The 26,105-nt window shown below is 40.4% G+C and overlaps 1 protein-coding gene and 1 long non-coding RNA gene across 4 annotated transcripts in view; both read right to left on the bottom strand.

The window, feature by feature from the left end:
- BCL11A (BAF chromatin remodeling complex subunit BCL11A) overlaps window positions 1–10,900 on the bottom strand; it is a 100,707-nt gene extending 89,807 nt beyond the window's left edge. Inside the window, exons 1-2 of one of the 3 annotated variants that reach the window (XM_034764280.1) lie at window positions 9,297–10,900; window positions 2,626–2,955 (exon numbers count right to left, since the gene is read on the bottom strand). In XM_034764280.1, coding sequence (XP_034620171.1) covers window positions 2,626–2,955; window positions 9,297–9,351 — 385 coding nt within the window. In that variant the 5' untranslated portion in view covers window positions 9,352–10,900. The remainder of the gene's footprint in view (window positions 1–2,625; window positions 2,956–9,296) is intronic. The other 2 variants (XM_034764279.1, XM_034764278.1) reach the window with 2 other exon arrangements.
- Window positions 10,901–25,221: 14,321 nt separating this feature from the next.
- The window catches only part of LOC117875586, a 74,866-nt gene continuing 73,982 nt past the window's right edge, over window positions 25,222–26,105 (bottom strand). Inside the window, exon 3 of the long non-coding RNA XR_004645293.1 lies at window positions 25,222–25,581. This is a non-coding gene — a long non-coding RNA (uncharacterized LOC117875586). The remainder of the gene's footprint in view (window positions 25,582–26,105) is intronic.

Raw genomic sequence — 26,105 nt, 5'->3', positions numbered from 1 at the left:
ACACTGGGAATTCATTGGTGTGATAATTCCAGCTATTGACATATTACTTTGTGATATGACAAAACTGTCTCTTGCTTAACTAATTCCAGTGTAGAAACATTATTAATAAAAATTTTATTAAATAAAAATTAAAAGAACAGTATAAGAGCTCATAATTATCCATGCATGAAAGCTTTACCTCACCTGAGTCATATCACTTGTGCACCCACTGGAGAGCTTGTATATATTTTTCCTCTGAAAACAATTAGAAGCTGATCTTACATTCCTTGCATACCCAAAACTCCCATTGATTCCAGCTGGAGTTTTGAATGTGCAAAAAATATAGACAGTATTGGACTTCTAGTATGTGTCAGTTTTAAACATAATTGCACAGAAATCTCTCTGCACAGGAGACATGAAAATAACTGGAGCTGGATCTTGCAGTCCTTCCTTACAAGAATAATCTTTACTTCTGTGAGTAGTCCTATTGACTTTCATGGAACTACTTTTCTGAGTAAAGACTATCTGCATAAGTATGGATTATGTGCACGTGAAAGGGTTTGCAGGATCAGGTCCCTAGTTTTTTTTATGTCTGTTGTATATTGTACAAACCCTGAATTCAGTCCTTAGCTTACTGAACCATTTAGAAGAACAAGGGACAGTTAAAAACATATTATTCTTCTAATTAGCAACACCATTACATCCTTTAGGGCCAAATTCTGCCCACTTAACTCATGCTAAGAGTCTAATTAGTGGTAACCACCCTACTTATATGAGTAAAGCAGGCAGGCTTTGGCTCACATGGCTCAACAACTGTAATAGTAGAATTCTAAACTAAAGCAAAGAATTCTAAACTCCTCAGTGTGGTTGTATCTTAGACTGAATGGCCTATTGGAGACCGTGGCAAGAAGTGTGGTTTTAATTCTTGCTTGACAGATACTGTGTTTTGTCTTTTAAACAGAGCAGTTCAATATGTAAATACGATGTTACATCACACAAGTGTTACTCCATATTTGGTGATTTAGCATGGCTTCAGATCTCTGAAGACTACAAATCCCTTCCGCTAGGCTCTTGCTTCATTAATCATGCCCTACACTTCTGTTCATTTTCCTTCAAATCACAGACAGCACATGGAAATGGTCACTGCCATATACTACTCTGGAAAAAAACTCTTTAACCTACATGTCACAGAAGTTGAATGTGCTGGAAAATTTAAGCCATCTTTCAAAATGCAGCTTGCCAGTAAGTTGACCCTATATATATATATGTGTGTGTGTGTGTGTGTATATATATATATATATATATTATTACTGCAAAGTTTTCAAAAAAAAAAATGCCACATTTGATTTTAATGATTGGTTGGAGGAAAAAAATATCACATTAAATCCTGCAGTGCCTACTGACCTATTATGGTTGAACTGTGTGGCCATGGTAAGTCAAAGAAAAGATCCAGTATATCACGTGATTACATACAGTACTTTTGCTAATACTGAACTATCCTTTAGGCTATTAAAATAGAGGTATAAGTGATGTCTTATCCTAACTGATGTTTCCATAAAAGTAGATCAGGCATTGGTTGATTTTAATATGCTACAGTACTACATATTTATAATTATATTTTAAGCATAATTTAATGTGATTTTCAATACCAAGCAATGGGTGGTGTTCAGATTTACTATAAGGATTTTAGAAACTAACTATGCCTTGTTAGCCTTCCAGTATTTCTCTGATTTTCTTTTTCATATTAGGTTCAATTATTTTAACCTCAGCCACTGAGACAGTCACATATTTAGGGTCTTTCCAATTAAAAAATTATCATGGGGAATGACATTATTTACTTTTTTAAATTACATTTTTATATTGTTTGTTGTGCAAAACAGAATTCGGTCTTGGACATTTGTACGGGTGACATGTGGTTGTGTAAACCGCAAACAAAATCAAGATACATCTGTCAAAACCACATCAGAGACAAGAGAGAGCACAGAGAAGCATTTATCATTTGGCTGAGGAGGCAGGCTGCAGACAGCGGCCTTTCCTGTCAAACCAACCTTTTGAAATTTCCAACATGCCCTTAAACTTTTCGAATAAGCATGTCTGTGCGCTTCAGCAACTGCCCTCTCTACTCTGGCCTGGCCAGTCGAAAATGGCATCTTAAAGTCAAGGTCGGTGGTGTCACTTTGCCATGGGGCTGTGTTTAATTACAGTCCATACGCTGACAGCCAATATGGATCCAAGGCAAGCTGATGCTCAATTAACTCTTTCACCCCTGAGTTAACAAAAGACTGTAAAGCTAGTTCCTGTATAACACAGCAGGGTGTAAAATATACATATATGGAATTAAGATAGGCAACACACTAGGAGACAGCTTCTATACTATATACAATTAAGAAAACAGAATCCCAGCAAACCCTGTTGAAAATACACACTAGCGTTGCATGGGCCTGTTGATGCTAAAACTACTCAGACACTTGGAAATATTTTTTGTGTACTTAATATGAACTGAAATGCAGGGTATTTAACATGTTGGCTGTCATGGTGAATAGAATGGAAAAACAGACACAGCACTTCACAACTGTGAGCATTATTACTACAGTTTGACTGAACATGGAAATAAACTTGTAAATGCTTCTCCTTGCTTCAATTTACCTGCTATATGTTCCTGTTTAGGGCAGATTCCTCTAGATGACGTTGATAAACAATCGTCATCCTCTGGTGTGACCTGGATGCCAACCTCCACAGGATTGGATGCTTTTTTCAGCTCACTTGGTGAGGGTGAAGGTGGCTTATCCACAGCCTTCTCTAAGCAGAGACTGCCATTGCATTGTTTCCGTTTGTGCTCAATAAAAATAAGAATGTCCCCCAATGGGAAGTTCATCTGACACTGGCCACAAGTAAGGAGGTCATGATCCCCTTCTGGAGCTCCCAACGTGCCATGCTCTGGTTCATCATCAGTAAGAATGGCTTCAAGAGGTTCAGCTGCAGTTTAAGAAACAAAAGGAGAATCATTAGAGCTCTTGTGAAAAGAAGGGGAAGGTGGGGAGAGAGAAAATCATGTTGTTGAGCCCCCTGTTCATGGATGCCATACCATGTTTGGAATAATTATAGGATGAAAAAATTAAACCTGCACTACATGAACAGATAGCACGTTATCAGACAAACAAGAAGCAAATGTAGTTATCGGTGTTGATAGGGAATATATTTTGAGAAAGCAGCTGTAATATGTAGAACTGTCAGAATGGAACCTGCAATCTTATCTATATTCCTGGATTTAGACAAAGTTCTAATTTGAAGGAACGATTTAATAGTAAAAATTAAAATAACAGCTGTGAAAAAAATTATTGTGAGACAACTATGGTATCATGAAGATAAGCCAATACTGTTCTTTGTTGCCAGAGGTTTTATTTATGTTTATGTATTTATGAGTGAAGCTTTACATGTGTGTGTGTGTGTGTGTGTGTGTGTGTGTGCATTTGTGTGTGTGTGCGCGCGCACACGCAGGCGCGCATGTGTAATGTATGACTTGGTCATGTAATAGCAATATATCGATGACCAAGTCATACGTTTTGAAACATTGAACTGTGAGTTAGGTATGTGTGTGTGTGCGTGTGTGCATGCAAATATATGAACATACACGTGAAAAGCCACATAGGTCGTGGACGCGCACACACACACAGGGGCTACATAGCCCTGTACTATATGTGTATGTACGTATGATTATATATGTATATTATATATTCCGTTTAAAAATTGAAAACATGTGAACTAATCATGGGAAAAAAGACAAAATTAATAAATAAGGAAGCTAAATAGCAATACTTTCCAGAAATTAAAGAAATATCAAATTCACTGGCAATTCTACTTAGACACATTAACTAAACAGGATACTTTTGCATAATTAAGAAAATAAGCCAATTGGGGTTTTTTGTTTTGTTTTTTTTTTTCATTCTGAAGAAAGGAATGCCTAAATTATTCTAAATATGTTAGCAATTGTGGTCTTCATCATACATAAATCAGTATGGTCAACTGAATGCCACATTTCATAACAACGGTGAAAAGACCTTTCTTTAAACTTGAAATACCTTGCCTAATGTTGTCAAAGTTGACTAATTTTCTGAATGAGCTCCAAAAAGCTTCATTATGAGACTATTTCTACACACATAGTCGTCAGTGGATTGTATAACAAGGCAGACATGCCTTTCTTTTCTGTTTGCTTTTGTTAACTTTGTACTGAAATATCTTGGCAATATGTATGCAGTATTCATCACTATAACCTTGCAAGAAAAAAAACTGTTGGTATTTCTCTTCCCTATGCAACATAATACATATACTAACAACAACAACAACAACAACCAAAATGAGCTGACACTACAAAACATAAAATGCCTCAAAATGTTGCCAGTTAATGAAAGTGAGACCCACTACAACTCTTAAACAGTTAATCAGTCTGACCTTCTTTAGCAAGCTGCCAATTTCACATTTAATGAACTTAAAGCCACAGAGAATCAAAAAATAGATTTTAATTTGACTGCAGAATATTGGAACAGATTTTGATAAAGTGCAAAAATCCAGTGAACTCAGGTTAAATTTATTTCAACCCTACCTAGGCTGAATATTGAGGAGGAAGATCTGGAGTAGCTCCCAGTTGTGCTGTGTAAAATAATATTGAAAGAGCACCTTACCGTACCTTAGCTCCAAGTAGGACACACTGATACATTCCATAATTTCTTGCCTCTAGTGCTACTCCTAATTTAACATAAGGTCAACTACAGGAATATGAAGGTTATATTCATATTAATAAAAACAATATCGTAATCATTTGGGTTTTCTTCTAAACTTACTGACCAAAAGATAATACACAACATGCATTTACACTTTTCTGGCATAGAAAAAGAAACAGGAATGTTTCTGAAATGTCTGTCTATGTCATTTTCTCAAGTAACAACTGTTTGCATTTGCACAAAGTGATTAACTGAATATGGAAGTCATTCCATCAGATCCTTTCTACAAAAAAAAGGTATTTTTGTGTTAAGCAGTAATTGTAACTTTTAGTTTAATAACTCAAAGTAGCAAAATATTTTTAAAAATTGATATTCTCCTTATAACTGTTTTGACTGGAACTTTGCACAATAATTACTCAATTGTAATATTTATTCCTTGGCCTGATTTTTTTCTGAAATTGTCAATATTACTCAGCAATGAAAGAGAATATTGTGCTCAGATATCAGATAGTTAAAAGTAATGCTAAACAAAAATAGACTTTGCTAAAGACTGTACTGACTGGGCTGATTTACAATCAAAACCAGGAAATGAAGTGGTAATTCAGAGGTTGCTGATTACACCTCCACATTTCACCTAATTAATTTTATAGGAGGCAAAGTTCTCGAAAATAACAAGATGATCAAATGTACAGATATAAAACCTGTAACCTCAACATTTTCTATGCTCTTAAGGTAAATTATTGCTAATTAACAAGAATTATATACTAATGTATGAAATACCTCTGGCACCGTGTTCATTACAAAACATTTGGCTCCTGATGCTCTGAGAGACAGCAAAATGTGTTTTTATTATTTCTGCTGTTTAAAAAAAAAATCTTGCCACTGATTTGCAGTATACATCTTTTTAATTTTGGGGCAATCAAAAGCTCCTTCCTGGGTATCTAATCATTTGTCTATATTTTTAATGGAAATTGCTCTTCCATAAACATGTATTTCTACAAAAACAACGAGTAGTCTGGTGGCACCTTAAAGACTAGCAGATTTATTTGGGCATAAGCTTTTGTGGGTAAAAAAAACCACTTCTTCAGATGCATGTATTTCTAGCCTCTCTCTCCCCCTTCCCCCATTCCCCACCAACATCCACCAAAATAACACCACCTTCTATATCAAGTTAAATGGATTTTTGTCTCAAAAGAAGTGTGAGGGACGCAATGGAAGAAAAAGCACCAATTCTGCGTTGGGGGGGGGTGGAATGTATCAGTATGGATTCAGCAAGACAGAGACGTCTAAATACCCCAGCAGCAGACAGGGCTGTGTCCAGCTGAGAAGACAAAAAAGAAAATCAGGGGAGAAAGAGAGAGTGACTGTCTAGTCCAAGTTTGCCTTCAAGTGTGGGATTGTCTTACAGTCTAAGTGAACAAATGATGGCTAATAATGTGGGCTAGTGGTCGGTGTTTTAAAACAGAAAGCGGGAGCGCGGTGAGGGAAGGAAGGAAAGAAAAACAGGGGAGAGCGAACTTGGAAAGGACTGAGCAAGCGGCACAATGGGAGCAGCGTGGATCGGAAGCCTAGTGCAAACACGTGCGAGCCAGCAAGGTGCCTTCTCCCTTTTCGGCTGGGGCTCCCGCTTCTCCACCCCAACCCCCCTGCTCACGAGGATTGCCTTTGCCTCGGATGGGCCTGTAGCGAGAGTTTAAATGACCCGATCCGGTTTTTTTTTTTTTTTTTTGGGGGGGGGGGGGGAGAACAAAAGCAGATGTGTCCAAGTAAGCAAAACAAACACAAAGTCACCGAAGAGAAGGTGCCACTCGACTCCCCCGGAGACCCTAGGCTTCCCCTTCGAAAGAGTGTTTCAAGCTTTTTGGGGGGGAGGGGGGGGGTCTTTTGCTTTCCATGTGCCACAGCATCGTGCAAAGCTACGACTAGACGGAAGGGATGCCAGCCAGCCCAGCGCCGCCTGGAAAGGCTCCCAAGCCCTTCTGTGACCCCCACGGTTTGATCGGCCGTCGGGTGAGTGAGGGGAAATGAAGGGCCAACTTGCTAGTCCTCGCGATCCTCGGAAATCGTTTGCTGCTCTGAACGGACTGGGACGGCGTTAAAACAAACATTACTGGGTCTTTTCTCCAGTGTGGGGTCTACGGGCTGCGTTCCTGTTTCCTTACCAGCCATAAAACAAGGCAAAATTAAGAACAAAGAAAGGGGGAGGGGGGAGAAAGAAAGGGGGAAAGGGGGGGAAGAAAGAAAGAAAGAAAACCCGCCCTCCCTCCTTCCTAAACGAAAATGCCGAGAATTAAAGACGTGGTGAAACTGATCAGGTTCAAGTTCGTTGTGCTTTTTTGATCTTGTTCTGCCTCCTAGCGACTGAAACTCACATGCAAACCTATCCTTAACCAATTTTTTAAAATCCAACTCCACACACATCTCGCCCCCCCTCTAAGCCTCCCAGATCTCAAAGGGAGAAATATACCAAATGGCAATTACACTGCCAGCAAAAAAAATTAATAACTTAAATATGTACCTGTATATTACATACGGAATTGTCAAGTCAGGGGGAAACCTAGCACGACTGGGGAAGGATTTGGGGATGTAAATCTAATCTTTCAATTATTCTGTGACAAGTGAGTCTAACACACGCGCGCAAATAAACCCTAAGGATGAATGCAGTCTGGTGTATATATATATATATATATATATANGGGGATGTAAATCTAATCTTTCAATTATTCTGTGACAAGTGAGTCTAACACACGCGCGCAAATAAACCCTAAGGATGAATGCAGTCTGGTATATATATATATATATTTAAAGTAACATAGGTTACTAGTGTCGGCACCAGTTTCGGCAGCTCGCGGAGGAATGGGGCGGAGGGGGGTGGGTTCCTGCAGCATGTTCTGGAAGAGATAGCACCTCCAGAAATGTGACAGTTATGTTGCAATACATAACATAACACAACGTTTTGCATTTCAAAAAGTCCTTAGAACTGGTAGCAAATGACTAAAACAATGAGGGGTGGAGAGAAGAGAACCGTAAAGGAGTCTTACTTTAAAGAAAACTTTACGAATGCAAATATTTTGGCTTCCCCTGGCTTTACGGGAGCTGTTTTATCCAAAGCGTTAACATTCTCCAACGGACTATGTGCAAATCTTGTTCCAAATATCTATGCATCTGAGTGGGGAAATTGCATTGTAAACTTTTACAGAGAGAGAGAGAGGAGGGGGAGGTTGTTTGCAGACAGCGAAATTGCACTGAAGCAGACGGTCCCTAGGAGGGGAGAAAAACACCTGGAATACTGGGGGAAATAAAATACAAACGTGCATCTTTTTGCTTTCCAACCGCCCAAAAAATAAAATATTTTCTCTCTTCTTCCCTCCCACCCGCTCCAGATCCGAGTTCCCTTTTGTTGTGTATGCAGCGACCTTGCTTACCTTGCATCCAGCTTTTGTGTTTTGTTGGGGGGGGGGAGTGAAAGAGTGGGAGGATTTTTGTGACGAATAGTATTTTTTTAAAATGTCCCCGGGAATGTTTTTTTTTTTTTAAATTTGATCGTGACAGTGACGATAGTTGGTTGGGTTTGGGGGTTTGTTTTTCTGTGTGTGTGTGTGTATGTATGTGTGTGTGCTTTGCTTGGGTTTGCTCTTGTCTCTGCTTGTTGGCAGGAGGCTCCCCGCACACGCGGTGCTTGTAAACATTCAGACACGAGATTTTTCCCAATCAAAATCCACTTCCACTTTTTTTGAAAATCTTCCAAAAAATAGTAAGCAAGAGAGGAGGGAATTCCTCTCGCTCGCTCGCTCTGCTCCGTGCAGCCGAGCCAAGCAGCCCAAGTTTGCAGGCAGGAGTTGGGGGGAGAGGGAGGAGGGGAGGAGTGGGGGGAAGGCTGGCATGAGTCGGTTGGCTGGGGGAAGGTCCGATTGTGGCGGAGCCCCGGGGAAAGCCAACGATGGCTCCGGACAGCACAAGCAGCCGCTGCTGCCCCTTTTGCCCTTTCGCCGCGGAGGGAAAAGAGGAGCAGGAGAGAGCGGGACAAACACCCCACGTCTGGGAGCGGAAACAAAAGGGGGGACATTGCCCTGCCCCCCCGCCGGTACGCAACAAGGTTTCGCTCGGGAGAGATGGGGATCTGGCTAAAACCACTCGCCCCTGGACTTTTCTTCTCACTCCACTTGACCATAATCTCTTGTCTGTCTGTCTGTGCGTCCAATGTCCAGTCTGTCTCTCCTGCGGGGATTTCTTTGCACTTCCCACCTTCCCCCCACCGCAAGAACAAATTCTGCACCTCGCTGCAAACTGGGAGTGTTGCTGTTTTCCCAAGTCACAATGGCACAATTTAAAAAATAAAATAAAATCAAAGCGGGGGGCGGTGAAAAAGAAAAGAAGGAAGAGAGAGTGAGTGAGTGAGAAGGGGGCATGCTCCAGGAGCAAAGAAAAGAAAAGTGATCGAGGTGATTTAATTAGAGAGAGACGGAGAGGGGGGGAAATTCCGAGCCCAGGTTTAGTGCATTTCCACCCCTCTCGCCCGCTTTCTCCACTTCTCCGAAATAAAATAACCCGCGCGAAGGAGGCATGAAATAAATGCACGTTGCTCTTTGGGTTACTTACGCGAAAATTCCCGCTTGCTTAAGTGCTGGGGTTTGCCTTGCTTGCGGCGAGACATGGTGGGTTGGTGGCTGCGGTGGCTTGTGAGCCGCTCGGTTCACATCGGGAGAGCCGGGTGAGAAAGGAAGGAGACTCCAGAGAAAATATCTTCATCAATGTCTTTTGACATCCAAAATAAATTAGAAATAATACAAAGATGGCGCAGGGAAGATGAATTGTGGGATAGCAGTCATGGCTTTTTTTTTTTTTTTTTTTTTTTTTGTGCAAGAAAAAAAGAGAGAGAGAGAGGGAGAGAGAGAGAGAGAAGGAGAGAGAGAGATGAAAAAAATGGCAAAAGCCCCCCTGAGCTGCAAGTTCAAGTGCGGACGTGACGTCCCTGCGAACTTGAACGTCAGGAGCCTGGATGGACAGAGACATACAAAACATGGGCAGGGCAAGCTGGAGAGAGGGGGAGGAGGGAAGAGGAAGGCAACACCAATGGACACTCATCAGGGGCTGGACATGAAAAAGAGACCAGGACAAGCCAATGGACAGTGATCGCAGGGGGGAGCGGGGAGGGGGGAAGAGGGAGGGGGGGCACTAGACATCAGGCGCACGCTGCTTCGAAGAGTAGGGGGGTTGGGGTGGAGGGGAAAGGAGCCGGGCACGCCGTGCAGAAGTGGCCGCAGAGGAGTGCAGTGGAGAAGGCAAACGCACTAGTGGCCAGGAGGGGCGAGGGAATAATAAATAAATAAATAAATAAAAACAGCGGTACACACACACACACACCCCCGCTGAAAAAAGAAGAGAGGATCGCCCAAGTGAAATGCGATGGGATGCTCCCAGGAGGGGGAGGCCAGGCAGGTATCTGGGAGCCCACCCAACAGGCAAAGCCAGGGAATTAAAAACTTTACACCACCACACGAGCAAAGCCCCGAGGCGCAGGGACAGTCCCTGGCAGGCAGCACAAAGGCAGAGAGTGGGCCAGGGGGTCGCACGAGAAAAGTTCTGCACTTGGAGCAAAGGGGGGAGAGGCGGCCAGGACCAGCCTCCTTCCTTTCAGCTTGGAGAGGGGAGCAAGGAGAAGAGTTTCAGAGTCCAGGAGAAAAGAAGCGGAGGGTGAGAAGCTGCAGGAGCAGAGAAGGCAAAGGGAAGGCGGTGGAACTTCATACCCCCCAGTCCAATAACTAAATAAATAAAAGCCAAGCCGGGCTCTGAGCTGTAACGAGCAGTGACTGGGTCTAATAAAACGAAAGAAACGGGAGCGCAGGAAGCAATGCGCGGGGCACAAAACACAGCTACGCTACTGACAAGAAGCAGGGCGACCCAAGCCGAGCTATGGTCAGAGGGGCGCAGAGAAGCGGCGGGAGATGGGACTGAGGATGCGGCAGCAGCGTGGGTTGTAACTTACCGGGGACACACACACATTCCCCCACGCCGGGCCCGGGGCGGGAGCGGGTTGCAATAAGGATAAGCGGGAGAGGAGGAAGAGAGCGTTTGTGGCAATTATTCCGCAGAACTGGTATAAAGCGCGTGCCGTGGCGAGCCCGAGCTCTGAGCGCACGCCCCAGCAGCCTCCCGCGAGGAGAACGCAGAGAGAGGGACAGAGAGAAAAGGTGCAAAGGAGGGAAGAAGTGGATCTAGCACAGGAAGGGGAAAGAAGAAGCTTGCTGTGACTGTAAGAAATATTTTAACACGCAAAACTGTAATAATGACGTTACCCAGGGAGAGCGGGGGGGGGGAGGGAATGGAAATCTTTCAGTTTGTTCACAGAAGCAGCAGGGAATGCAAGTGGTCGGGGCTGTCGCTGAATTCTCAGCCGCTTCCGATCGGACGGCTCCTTTTGTGTGTGTGTGAATGTGTGATCAGTGCACGCGCTGGGTTATAAACGCCCTTTGGGGAGCGTCTGTGGAGAAATTAGAGGAGACCTGTTGGAAACGAGACCCTGTCTCTTTAATGGAGAAACACACACACACGCTGCTGTTGTCACAGGTCTGTTTCATTCTGGTGTGGGATACTTTCAGTTTCACGTCAATGGTACAGCAATAGCACCCCCTACAATCTGAAGTTTATTCTCAAACATCCCTTAAAGCCTCGACTTCCCCCAGCATCGCTGCTGCTTCCCCCGGCTGTCTAGCCCAGGCGAGGAGTGAGGGAAAGTGAGGCAGGTAGGAAGTGTGTGCCAGGCGGTTTCAAAGGGACTGATCAAGTGCTGCAGGTGAATCCATCTAACTACTTAGCGGTGATCTCTCTCCTGTCATGAAGCGCAATAGCTTCCCCCTCAAGCACTAGATCTGTTTTATTAATGCACTTTCCCCATCATTGTGTTCCTCAGCCAAGAGGTGTCGCTTATGCAGGTTAACCTGCTTTTGTTTTTTTAAACACACACACACACACACACACACACACACACACACACACACACTTTGCCACAGTTTTATGGTCCAGCTTCATTTGATAACTACCTACAGCGAGAGATTCAATTGCTAATCCTGCTTTCACGGGCTTGCTTCCCTGGGTAAAGTTTTAACCTTATTAAAATGAGTGTGTTTCTACAACGCGCAGTGGAGCGAGTGCTTCTGAACGGGAAAAGGAGAGGTTGATGTTCACCACTATGAGGGTGTGTCCCCCCCTCCCCCATGTAAAAAAAAAAATGAATCCCCAAAGCCTGTGAAGATGCGGGATTTATTTGCAGTAAGCCTCTGTAACCACGTACCTGACACGATTTCCTCTTTTTCATGGGCTCTTCAGAGCAGGTCAGCATCTGTCTTACGCCACTATTTTTGTCTTGCTCTTATTTAAACAGACTCCTTCGAGCTATAAATGAATCTCATTTCTCTGCTTTTGGGGGGGGGGGCAGGCAGGCAGAAAGTAAATATGTATTCTGTATGAGGGTTTTTAAAAATAAAAATAATTTCAGGTGACAATAGCAAACTGCCTCATTCTTTGGGTATCACACTGCATTTCAGAGTACTTCTGTATCTAAACATACGTTCCTTTACAGAACGTATATAAATAGATGTGTGTGTACTTGTGGATACATATGTGATTTGATTTATATATAATAGCGTGTATAAAGCTTTTCAAGGTGGCTGCAGTGTAAAAAGTAATGACTTTATTACCCCTGAAAGGTTCTGTGGTTCATACTTAACAGTCTTCTGAATTACAATTCATTACGCAGTTGTGCGCTCTCTGAAGCCAACCTAACATCCGAATACCTATCTGTGGTTATTTCCAATAAATAACCGGCAACATTTTATTGATTTTCTTTTTAAAATCATAGGAAATTAAGCACTTAGTTACATCTAGATCTGTTTTATTATTGCACTATGCTTTAGATTCCAGAGGTGACTTCCTAAACCACATCTTAAGACATACATTAAAAAGCCAATTTTACAGATGCTTTTGTGAGTGGCAGCTAGACGGTTTCCACCATTAGCATATACTTGATTTCAGCATCATAAAATCTTCGATTTAAATGGAAAGTCTTTCGCCTAAAACAATATTTCATCTTGTCTGGATTATAATTAATATTGGTATTTGATCACAATTGCGCTTCTCTTTCTCTCTTTTCTCCCCATCACTTTGCATTGCCATGTGATTTCAGCAAGGTAACTAAACTCAAGAAAGAAAAGGAGTCAGGGGCCTTTTTTTAATATTATATCACCGCAGATTAACGATGCAGGCGGATTTTGGGGGATAGGAGGAGTGAAAGCGGTAGTTTAACTAGAACACGTGGGTACAACATAAGTATTACAATCCTTGATGTGACGCTTGATGGGTAATAAATTATGACAATGTTAAAAATATTTTCTGGCAGTCCAGTTAACTGCGTTTGGGGCTGTAAAACCTTTACTGATTCCATTTATGCCTAGTAATTATGGTCCATGGGCTCTCCCTAAACCCTTTGGTGTAATATGTGTAAACTCTTAGCTAATAGACCTTTTTTGAACGCAAGAACTTTTCTCAGCACTTCCTGCAATATATATTCTGTCTCTGATGGCTGTATTTAATGGCCAAGTCCTGGTTTATGCTTTATAATGTGTTGACAAGTTTTCTAACAGACTTTCTGAAATAATGCACATATATTCAGGTCGGTTAGAAACTCCACAGTATTTTTAGAGTCGAGTAGATCTATATCCTAATGCACTGAGAGAGAGTGTAAATCATAGAGGATTTCATAGCCCTTTCAGTAGTTTTCTGTATGAAGTATGAGCAGCGTGGCCTCCAGACGTAACCTTTTAGAAAAAAAGACAGTGCTTTTATTTTATGGTGTAAAGTGCTTTTAGCTTCAGGGCTCTGAACGTGAATGTGGTCAACAAACAGCTCCTGCAAGGGATCTTAATACAGCCACAGCTCTAGTGCTGGGGAATTGTCTGGTGATTGGGATTCAGGCTGGAAAGGGTTAAAGGTCCATCTCAATGGAAATGACAAGATTAAAATACACTAGGCACTGCCTGCCTTTAGAGCCAACACCTTTATTGACTTAAAATACATAAATAAACACATATAATCTGTTGCTGCCTATTGAATCTGGAGACCAGACTTTTCTGGTATCTGTAATCCCTTTTCAAAGGTGCATCACCACCATCTACATGTGACCTACTTACTCTGTGATCTGTACCTGGTCCTGAGACACTATTAAAAATCCAAAAACAAAACACCCCCCTCCCCCCACCACAAAATCCAATATGTCACAATAACTTAAGGGACTCATACTTAAACCCTACCAAAGCAAAGCTGTTCACACTCAGAGTTTAAATGCCAAATGGACACAGGGGATCTAACCCCAATATAGTGTCTAACCCTATTTTAGGTGGGTTTGCCTCTGATAAAGACCCGAGGATGTCTCCAAAGAGGGTTGGGGGAGAAGTGTCTTTGGTAATGCTGTGTAGCTTGTCATGCCAATGAAGTTTCATTGAACTGAACTGAAACATTGAAATCCCACCCTTAATTCACCCCACTGACCGTGCCCATGTTTTTGCAGCAAATGTTAGTAAGGTCACCAACATACCCCCTAAACACAGAAGCCTGGGTGAGGACATGAAAGGCAGTTTTACTCAGATGGTCCTGGTTCCTGCAAGACGTTGAGCACTCTGTCTGCAAACCATTTTCAATGCATGTTTAACTTTAGAGAGACAAGGTGAGTGAGATGATATCTTGCATTGGACCAACTTCTGTTGCTGAGCAAGAGAAGCTGGTCCAATAAAAGATATTGCCTCACCCACCTGGTTTCTCTAATATCCTGGGACCCACAGGGCTACAACTATACTACTTAACTTTAAGCAGGTAATAGTCCCACAGTGGTTAAATTGACTTCATTGGGACTGTCCATGTGCTTAAAGAAGATAAGCATGTGCTTAAATGCTTAGCAGGATCAGGCCACCATGCAGAACTGAGCCCATAGGTACATTTACTCATCTTTGTCTATTTAGGGACTAATTTTAGGACTTTCAATGAAGTCAATGGAAAAACTCCCCTTAAACAAAACCATGCCCTATTTTAATTAATGGTAGGGGGTATATAATGTAGTTTTGTTTGTTTTGTGATATACATTAGAAAGGAGATGGGAGCGAAGACATTGTGCCCTAACTATAGCTCCTTTGCACCCTATGCAATGTTATTATTATGTACAGTACTCTATGTAATCAGCATTTTGAAAGTGCCTATCACCTTAGCATCTGGGTACTTTTAAAGCATTTTAGCCTTTTTTGCACCTATTGTTAAGACAATAGTGAGCCAATTAACAAATGAAGCAAGTGAACATGGTACTTTACAACTGTTAAAAATGCTAAGGTGGTAGTTGCATTAGAAATGCTGAGAGATTAGAGAGGGGCAAAAACCAAAAAACAGCCAGTAACACCCCTTTTCCTTACTGTTTTATTTGTTTTATGTTATAATTTTGTATAATTTTGTAATCCAGGGCTAATCAAGAAAGGGGGCATCTTCTGTGAAGTAGTGGGCAGGGCACTATCACTGGGCGTCAGGAATTCTGACTTCTGGTTCTGGTTCTTCTGCTGACTTGCTGTCCAGTCTCAGTTGGGGGCTCTAGGTGCTATAATGAATAATAATACTTATTCTACAAAATAAATACTTATTAAACAAATAGTACTTATTTTTACTATTAAAACACACACACATACACACCCCTTCTTTTAAGAGCTTGGACCTGATTTCCCAACTTCTTGCCTACAGGCACAAGGCTCTCATGTGCACCGCACTCTGCCCAGATGCTACATGTTGCAGGATCAGGGCCTAGAGATGTGAAGGAATACAGTACAGTTAATAAACCATTGTCTTAATCCTGCTTTCTTTGTACCCATTAACTGAATGGGAGACTGGGCTGCACAGTGGGTGCAGCAGCAGCAGGCCCCAAGAGTCCTGTGCAAATGTTATTGTTTTTAGGCTTCACCTGAATGACTACAATCTATACATGGTATGAGACACTTCTGCTGACATCATATTACGTATTAGGATCAAACACAAGGGAGCTATGGCACCAAGCTCCCCTTGCATTCAGCAGGAGTTTTGCGTAAATAGACATAACCCATTATATAACAGGATAAGGTAAAAGCTATTTTCCTGGGCCTTGTTGATCTGCGGGTGAATCAGGCCAGATACAATGTAAGTGGAACATTTACAGTACAAAACTAACTCTCAGTGAAGTCAATGGAATTGTAAATTCTAGAAATATTATTAATACCCTCCTTCCACAGTAAGAAACACTGATACATTGTTTGACAATAAAATTACAAAGTTAGCTCTGGTGGGTCCTGCAAAAGCTTATTACCAGGCGTAGCAGGCAGTAGTAAGCATTGGCAGGATCGCAAGCTTATGTACGGTTAGGCTGTAAGTTCCTCAAGCACCTGGGACCCAGGGTGAAATCCTGACTCCAGTGAAGTCAATGGGGTCAGGATTTCAGCCTGTGTTCCTATTTGTACAGCATCTAGCACAATGGAGCCCTGATCCTCTGTGTGCTATTGAAAAATTAATGTGAAATAACACTAATAAAGTTAATAATAAATCAGCCTTTCAAAATTACATAACTTTGCTTTAAAACTTAAAAAAACCCGTGGTTGTGGGTGTATGTACACACATGTGCGGGGGAGGCATCAATGATGGTAAAGACAGAATAAATGCTATTATAATTTCTTTTTTATCAAACATTTGGTTTTATCTACAGCATGATTTTATTCTATGCTACCCCAGCCCCAAAAGATAAAATTCAGATATCTGTAAATCTTTTGTACAAAAGATGTTTTTAAATATTTTAAAATCATATGCACGCCGACATTTTGTATACCAGCTTTCAACCCAACATTATTTAAAAGAAATGGGAGTTTAAAACCTCTTAAAATTTGGGTTTAGAATAGAAATGCTGACAGACTCTTAATCATAGCACCACTGCCAGCTACTGTCATAATGAAATAGCTGAGTTTTCATTACTAGAGAAGCACAATAGTTAAGGTCTGTCAGTGTTCTATTAGAACCCCCAACTTTAAGAGGTTATATCTTGCCAGTTTAAATTGTAGTGAGCTGAAACTTGGGATACAGACTGTCAGACCATATGTGAAATTGTTTTACAAATAATTTGGCTAACCAGTTTTTTGGTTTACAGAGCATCACAAAATTATTTGTAACGGTTTCGGACACTTTTTTTTCTTTTACACACATCTAGGCTATGAATTTGTTTTCTAACAGAAACTTCATAAGCAGTTACGACTTTGTTTGGAATGGGACTTTTTGTTATGATGAAAATTTGTACTGGTCTCAGAGTATAGGTATAAGTTAAAACTGTGACACCATCAAAGGGGTTATTGTGACTGCATACATGCATATATACATTCAGATGTACATACAGAAGGAGGGAACGAATGTGAAAGAGAAATCTTAGTTATATCTATCACAAAAGAGAGACTTCTAAGCATGCTGGATAAAGAATGTAAGTGGCTTGGATAAGAGGAAATGAAATCTCATAAAACTTATCCACTTTGTACATCAATTACATTGTGCTATATTCCAGGGATAGCATCTCTCAGACCAATTTATAACATAGTGCCAAAGAGGGCAGGTGCTCACTGAGCCAACAATCTGAAATATATTTCTGGCACAATTCAATACTGTGAGTAGGTCAACTTGATCATCTATACATATGGCAAGGATAGCAAGAACCAGGGATATATCCCAGACAGCACTGGTCACTTTGTTTATCTATGTTAACAATTTCCCAGAATCTTTTGATCTTCTTGTATTTCCTGAACATATAGAAGTAAGTCCCAAATATACCTTGGCATTAGGACAATCATCATGTGCAGAGCCCAATACCTTTTGGGCATTTTGAAAAATTTTTCAATGGTTGAGGTATTTGATTTTGAACACTGAGTATATACATAACTTGTACTACTTTTTGTTATAAGGAGTTTTTCTATGAATTACTCACAGTAATATTTTTATTTTTCATTAATAAACCTCTGTCTCCTAGGGTGATTTTTATCTTGGTAATTTCAAATCACATCAAGCTTAAACTCTACATACAGATGGCTAGTTTTGGTGAAGATTTTTTTTAAAACCCCTGTGATAAACCCAGCTGACAATGAAACTACATATGGACAAGGGCTGCCAGACCAAGATAAGATTTTTTGGAAAGATGAGCTGCAAAAATTTAACAACAACATCCAGTTCCAGGGCCGGACCATGCAACCCTTCAATGCACAGATCCTCTATTGGAGAGTCCCCAAACAATTACAAAATATGGGCCTAACCCTGCAGTCCCAACTGAGGAACATTCCTATAGATTTCAGTGGGAGTTTTGCCCCCAGGTCAAGAGTCGGACTGTAGGTTTGGGTTCTACATTTGTAGCATTTAAAATATATACATAATTCTAAAACTAAATATTATAAAGTCAGTTCCTCCTTTGCTTATCTGCTAAGACGTGTGATCAGGATGATGGGCCTCTTGTACATTGTTCTTGATCTGCTCGTGCAACTCCACTTGACATCAACTCCAGTGCTGATCAGGAATAGTATACAGCCCTATCTTTTTGCCTTGCAATACTGATGATAACAACTACTAAGAGCTTGTTCCTGAAGTCATTGTGCACTCAGGCCCCAATTCAGCCGCGTACCTAAGCACATACCTAACATGGAGAACGGCTAATGTACGCAAGTATTTTTCTCCATTAGGTTTCTGACTTTAGCTGCTAAATGGGAGGATTTTCCTAACTAGTACACAGTATAGCTAGCACAATTATTACCAAGTACTACAAAGAAATCTTGCCTAATATAACAATAAAACCAGAACCATATAACAGGTACACAAACTGCACCCAAAATGGGAACAAACAGTAGGTCAACTTGTCTTTAAATGTGCAGTGGGTCACCAGTCTGACAGCACTGACGATCCTTAAGCCTGGCACACCTTGTAACTTTAAGAACAGACAGTAGCAGCAGTAGAAATCCAACAGTACCTAACATTTGACTCCCACATTTCACACATAGGAATTCTGGTAAAAACTGGACTTAATTTACTGGTTCCAATCACATGGTCTGGGTCAGTGTGACAAAGGTGAGCCCCAATCACATGGAAGGGGTGAGTAACACTGACTACAATTGTTATACCATTACACCTACTGCTCCACATATGCACTTACTCCTGCTAGAGCATAATAGTAAATCCAAAGGCCAAAGATGGCTAGCACAATGGAATAGCATGTGGAACCGTTGGCACTGGTTCTGACATCCCCACTCTCCAACTCCAGCATGCCCCCCGCCCCTTCCCTGTTTCAGAGGATAGAAGGTAGGAGAGCTGGGTCAATACTGAGCAAGACCTAAGCTACCCAGTAAAACATGTGGTGCAATTACTGATCCACCAGATTAATTATCTGTTCACCAGAAGTTCTGTATGAATTGGCTATTCCTAGCCACAAGGAGTAGCCCTGCATATGATAACACATGCTCAGGCATGTGGGGGGTTGAGACATAACTAGCTCCTGGGGGGAAATAGAGAACTCTGTACTACTCAGAAGTGAGAAGAGGAGGAACTGATTTTCAACTATTTTGTTTTAAAATATAAATTCATCTATATCCTCTTCTGCACTAAGGAGCTGGATCTTAAACAGCTTTTTTCAAACACTTTTGTAGCGTGACAAAACTCATTCAGTGATCCCAAGCTCCAAATGCAAGTTTCAGCAAACAAAAAACAAAAAGTTCTTCAGCTGCACAGGGCGGGAAGAAAGTTTGCGGATGCCATCTTGTGTACTGTAGAGCCCAGGTCTGGGATGGGGGTGGGGCTCCCTGTGTGTCCTTGCACAGCTATGTTTGGGTAGCAGGCCAGGGCAAAAGTGTAGTAGGAAAGGATTCCTTCTTCCAGTAAACCTTATGGATATACCCCGTGTGGAGGCAGTCTACTTGGGCTTGGTACACCATGACAAAATTTTGGCCTTGACCCAGAAAAAACACTTAAGCATGTGCTTATCTTAATGCACACAACCAGTACTTACATACTTAAAATTAAGTATGTGTTGGATTGGGGCCTTAGCTCTATGTTAATATGCCTTTATTAACCTGATTTTTAAAGCTTAGTGTTTCAATGATTTAAAATAACATTGTGTTGAAATGTAGAACACAAATGGCCAGCCTATACATGATTTTTTAAAGTGTTAATCTTTAAGGCCACGGTTAGTTTATAGAGTGGTAGAAGAGAAACACACACATTTCTCAGAGTTTAAAATATATTGTGCCAAGATCTAGACCGAAACAAGAGAATTAGTTATAGCTATGAGTTGAGATCTTTCTTGTGAATTAAAAAAAAGTTTGAAAAAGTAGCTGCAAAGATATTATTAGTACTATATAATATTTTTCTGTGCAATATTAATGTCAGCTGTTTTTTATGTACAAAGTTGCATATGAATAATAGTATGCTTGCAATAATAATTTTAATGTGCCTTTCTATAGTCAGAATAAAATATGGATATATAGCCTAATGTTGCAAAGAACGATGTGGCAGCAAAGTATAATATGATTGGTGGTGAATAATGTGATAAGAGCATCTTTTCTTGATCAGTTTGGACAGTTATGTCACCATTTCTTATTGATAGTACATATAATTTTTACAATATAGACAAATTCTGACTGCAGTGAAAAGGATGCCTCAGCCATTAGTCTGAATAAGATTGTATTTGATTCAAATAATACAAAAGTTTACTGCATAATATTATACAGAAAGCTGATGTACAGTGAGAATAATATGGTTAACAATGTTACTTCCATGGTAACTATTGTTCTGTGAGTAACTGTATTCTAGCATAAGAAAGTGATGTCAATTACATAAAATTATATTTAGTGTAGTTTTTGTAAAGTTTAGATTTCATCACATTAGAAGAAGTAAATTCACAGTTAAGGCTGTCACTCTAGCTTTACCTGGCAGCACTGTATGTAGGTATTGCAGCTTATATATCAGCACGTACATACCATGGTGAGGGCTGTTATAGAAAAACCTAAGAGAAATATAGAATATATACCATTTTTCACCATCAGTCTTTAGACATAACTCCTCACTGAAATCAGGGAGGAGTTCAGTGTTAAAATGAATGGCACATATGGCCCAGTAAAATCAGCCATCCAGTACTCTACAGCCCCTTGAAAAAAACAATAAAAACTGCACCTTAGAACAAGGAGGTGAGGTGAGTTAAAGACCTAATGGCCGTGTAATTAATCTATCATCCAGAACTAAAAATGTTTGAACGTATGCAGCAATGGATGTTCTTTCTACAAAGAAGGCCAAAAGTGTCCGAGAAACAAGGTGTATCTGAGTCAGCCTTGGTACTCAGAGCCAATAAAAATGAAACTATTCTCTATTGAGACCTAATTAGCTTTTATATTCAAAGTTGTACTGCATATTTGTACCGTTGCTTATGAGTGGGACTAAAAAAATATATGTACCGTGACACTATACTTTTTAAGTGTCCATTGAATGCGTTTTCCATTCTCCAAGGATTGCCTCCTCCTTAGATGCATACATTCAACGAATATGGTGAGGCTAATTATTTCCCCCTCAAATGACAAGTGCTTTTCTACAACAATTTTCATAGCATCATGGACCGTGGGTCTTCAGCCTTGTAACTTTCAAAATACTCCCTTCGAATCCTAAAATGAAAAAAAGTTTGGTAAATAAATTTCATGCCATGGACTTTACAAGGAATAGTCTTGTATCAGAGCCACTGTTCATGTATGATACTGTTTCGTTTTTTTAAAGGAGGATATATATTTTTCGGTTACCTTTCCTGACTGTAAAGCAATCACAGAAAACTACAGGAGGTACCATAAATATGCAAATTACTGAGAGATAACTGGTTTCAGTGGTTCCGCCTTCAAGTAGTAGGAAACGTGAGCATGCTGGAGCTCTTCATTCCAAGTAATTTGTATGTTTGTGGTGCCCCCTGCTGCACTCACAAGTTGTCCAGGAAAAGGAGAGCAAAATCTTGAAGCATTCGAATATGGGTAAATATACATATATTACAACAGTGTCCCCTAGCATTGCTATAGTTAAAGGTCTGCCCGCGTTTCCATTATCAGCTCTCTTTTTCAGAGGTTCAGAGCTCAGCTATAAATATTTGCTCTGGGCAAAACCTTAGCAAGGTTTTAGCAGGTGAAGGATTGATTTATTTATCCTTTTTTTTAATTTACTAATTTTCTTACAAATATCTGGATTTACTGTCTCTCTTGCTTTCTCTCTCTCTCTCTTATTTGTTCATATATATTATATTATTTTCTTACAAAGTGTAGTATTTCACCTTTCACACCAGGTACTCAAAAACTGCTAACAGTTTGACATCACCTTTTTCTAATTACAAATGTATTCGATATCTCCATATCCTGATGTACTCATCTTAAAGGTTCTCATGATGTAGATTAGTATAAGGACTGTATTGTTCTTTTTCTCTGTTATGTACCTACTCATAAAATTTGGCTATATTTGCATATGGATCTATAATCGCATTGCCATGAAAACAAAATATAAAACCCTATCTTTTCTAATTCAGATATTGAGCGGTTAATTTTAGTCATTTGCTCCTGTACTAAAGAGAAATTTAAATCAAGTATATCATTAATTTTTAAAAATTTACAAACATACATTTGGTGATTTAGAAGTTAAAACATTGAAGAGAAAAAATCTTATGACTTTCAGGTGATTCCCCGCACGTTATTACCTTAAAAATGGCTTTGTTTGTCAAAGTGAATTTTTGCAGGCCATGAGTCCGGAAAGTAGACTAAGTATTCTAGTATTTTTTAAAACATATCTAAATGATGTAACTAAGTTATATGTGTTAGGAATTGGCTACAGTAGATGGGCACTAACTTTATTACAAATATCTATATTAACATTGTGGTAATTCCATATCATGGAATAACATGATACAATTAAGACCCATGACGGTCTATAGAATACACCATATGCATTTTAAAAATTGCCTGGAAATGTATTTGCATGACAGAATCTAATGGTTCAGGAGGAGCTCTTACTCTTTATCAAATAATAAAAATTGTTATAGACCGGTCTATCATGTCATTGCTCACCAATTTCTATGAGAATTGTTTTATGTTTTTGTTTAAATGCTACAGCAAAGGAAAAAGAGAGAGAGAGAATTTAAACCACAAAAACTACATGTAATTCAGATCCTTAAATTTTAAGCCACAAAGGCAAGAAAATTGAAAGAGAAGGCTCATATTCTATATTTAAGGTGGCTCCCATTTTGCTTCAGTATAGCAGAAGTCTCAGAACCATGTGTGATGCTATTCAGTAACATATTGCAACTGATAGACACTAGAGAGTGAGTTAAGAGTGACAACCTGGAATTCCAGCCTTACCTCTGCCTTGTCTCTGTGGGTTTAAGCCTGATATTCAAGGCTATTTTAGTGTAGATAGATAGATATACTTTTCTGGGTGTTGGAGTGGTGGTAACAGCATTATCCATATAGAATGAATTTGAATTATAGATAAGACTATTAATAGTAATAATTATTACTATTACTTTCCATTACTGAAAACTTCAAATAAGTCTCCTGAACTATATTTGAGGATTTTTTTTCCCATGCTAACTCCAGGGTTGATTGCTGGAAAAGGTTGACCATTAAAGAAAGAAAACCAGTGGACTACACAGCAGTTGGGAATCGAAGCCCCTCTTTACCAGAACCCCTGCCATATAAATACTGTCACTCACCTTCCAGACACTCAGTACAACCATTCAATCTATTGAATCAAGAGACTGTTTGATCTTATCTGCATCTGTGAGCTGACTGTCAACCTGCTTAGGCTGCATATTAAATCATCTATAGTAGCTGTATCAAGCTGGGATGATCTGTTAATTCTAAATTTATTAACCCTTGGAGTGCAGTCATCATGTTTAATCTAGTGTAGCCAGCATTTATTTTACAAGACTAAATCCTTCTTTAAGATATGGCTGTGCTGTAGGTTAAAGAATCATTAATGTGTAAGACATCATTATAATTGGAAAGAACTCACTTTGATCTTGAAAAGCCACTGCCATCACTACAATTCCAAACAGACATGGGTATGTTTGCTTCAATATAAATGTTGTGTTCACCTGATGACATTTTCTTGTGGAGAGAGTTTTGTCTGAGAAAATTTCAGGGGAAAAGAATGGCCCTCAACAACATTTTGGTTGTGCTCGTCCCATCAGGATGATTTAATAATCAAAGGACCAAAGGGTCCACACCAGAATGCTCTGCACAAAATGCTGAACTGAAGGCACAGGCACACTGTACTATACGCCAGCCATCCTATCTAACTCAAACTTCTGCCACCAAGATCCGAATTCAAAGATTTGCAGTAGCCATTAGAACTCCCCTTCAGTCCATTGCATGACCCACTAGCAGTGTAGTTCTCTCTATATATAAACTGCATATGTTAATCTGATTGTTATACACACACATCTCTCCCTCTCTCTCTCTCTATCTATTATACTGGCACGTTGCTGATGTTATCAACATATTCACGGCTTTTATTTCAAGCACAAACTGCTAGGCATGCTTCCTTTTTTGGTAATCACGTGCCTTATATCTCTCTAATGTAGCCTAATAACAATTTTAGCATTCAGATGAAGCGATTTCATTCTGTGACTGCCTTTTCTATTAGATTTGATTTTGAGAAGCCCCAGTGGGTGCCTCCGAGGCAGAGATCTATCTGTGAGGCTGCAACCGATTCAATAGCAGCCTGAGCTAACCTTGACCTTTCTCTAGACCCTGCTCCATCTGGTGCCAGCCTGTTCCCCCCTCCTCCTTCTCCTCCTTCTTGCTTCATAGTCAACATTGATCAAGGCAGAATCGAGCGCCTCGTCTCCCTCCAAGGGCTGGGCAGTCTCGGAAAGGACAGCACATTTCAATCTATGGAAATGATCAAGCCTCTTATGCAATCATAAACCCACATAGAGGTTTGTGATTTGATATTTCATTCACCCCCCCCCCGCCCGCCCCTCCACCCTCCCAGCAGGAATGTATAAGCTATAAAACAACGGCTTTCCCCAACACCTGGAAATTATAAAGCCTGCTACTTACACGGATTGAACGCTTCACAATTTGATTTGATTTTTTTTTTCAACTCACTGGATTTTTTTTTAAAATCTAAGATTTTTTTAAAAATGCGTAAAGAAGCCTTAGCAAACCAGCTTTCAGATGAGGCTCATTTGCCTTACATCAAACACACACAAGCATCGAAACCAATGTGAACACTATGTAGAGCTCTATTTCTCTGCATACAGTGTAAGACAATTTTGCGTCCTCTTTAGAGTAGTTTAAAAGAAAGAGACAGGCAACTGGGTGTGATACTTTGAATTGATCTTCCTGTAAAGCCACTTCTCTCTATTCCCCACTCCTCCCTCCCAGAGTTCACGGCTATTTTATTTTCTAAATCACATATTACATTGATCGTCCTTTCTCCAGCCTCCCCCCACCCCCTTCCTGTCTTGATCGGGGCTGGGAGGTGTTAGAGTCTGGAAAAAAAAAAGGGGAGGGGGAATCACGTGGGCAGTCCATGGACAGCAGCAGCAGCTCAAAGGAAATTGACTGACTGGCCGCTTGGGCGCATTTCAATATATGGAAATGACCAGAGGCTTCTGCAATAAATCAGCACTCAACACTTTGTCATTTTTCTAGTTCTGCTTCATTTTCTTATTTTCTTCTCCACGCAGAAACTTGATTTCTTGCATTTCACATCTCCCCATCCAAACCTCCCATCTCTGCTTTTGCCTGGATCGCCTTTAACTGGAAACATCCTGTCGATTTTTTCCTTTATTCTGAAAATAAAAATAAAAATAAAACTCGTGATTTTTTTGGCTTTTGCTGGGCTGATGTTAGTGACTGGATTTCTTTGACATTTCCCCTTTTCATCAGGAATTACTCAGTTATATTGTCATGTAGGTAGTAAATCCAGAGGGAAGGGGGGGACCCCTCCCTTCCTACAAATGTTTATTGAAGAGTTTATCCTGCAAACTTGAATCTACAGCCCCCGTTGTTATATTTTGCAGGGGACATTCCCCGGAACACACACATTTTATTGAAGGGTTTGTCTTGCATTTTGAAGCTTTTGGGGGGCGGGGGCTGCATTGTGAGCTTCCTTGCAGCTTGGGCTTGTTCTCCAGAAGTCCCTATTGCATTAGTTTCACTACACCTGGCCTGGTGCAACACAATCAACAAAATAAAAAAGCAGCTACTCTGTGTAACTTCTCTAAAACAAACGAAGCAGCGTCTCCAGCCCTGGGGTTGTTTTGTTGTTTGTTGTTTTGCTTTGGTGTTTTGGAAACGGCGTTTCTTCCCCCTG

This window comes from Trachemys scripta, chromosome 3 (genome assembly GCF_013100865.1).
Source record: "Trachemys scripta elegans isolate TJP31775 chromosome 3, CAS_Tse_1.0, whole genome shotgun sequence".
Classification (NCBI taxonomy): Eukaryota; Metazoa; Chordata; order Testudines; family Emydidae; genus Trachemys; species Trachemys scripta.
Note: the sequence above shows the minus strand (reverse complement) of the source record. Positions and strands in the feature narration are given on the sequence as shown.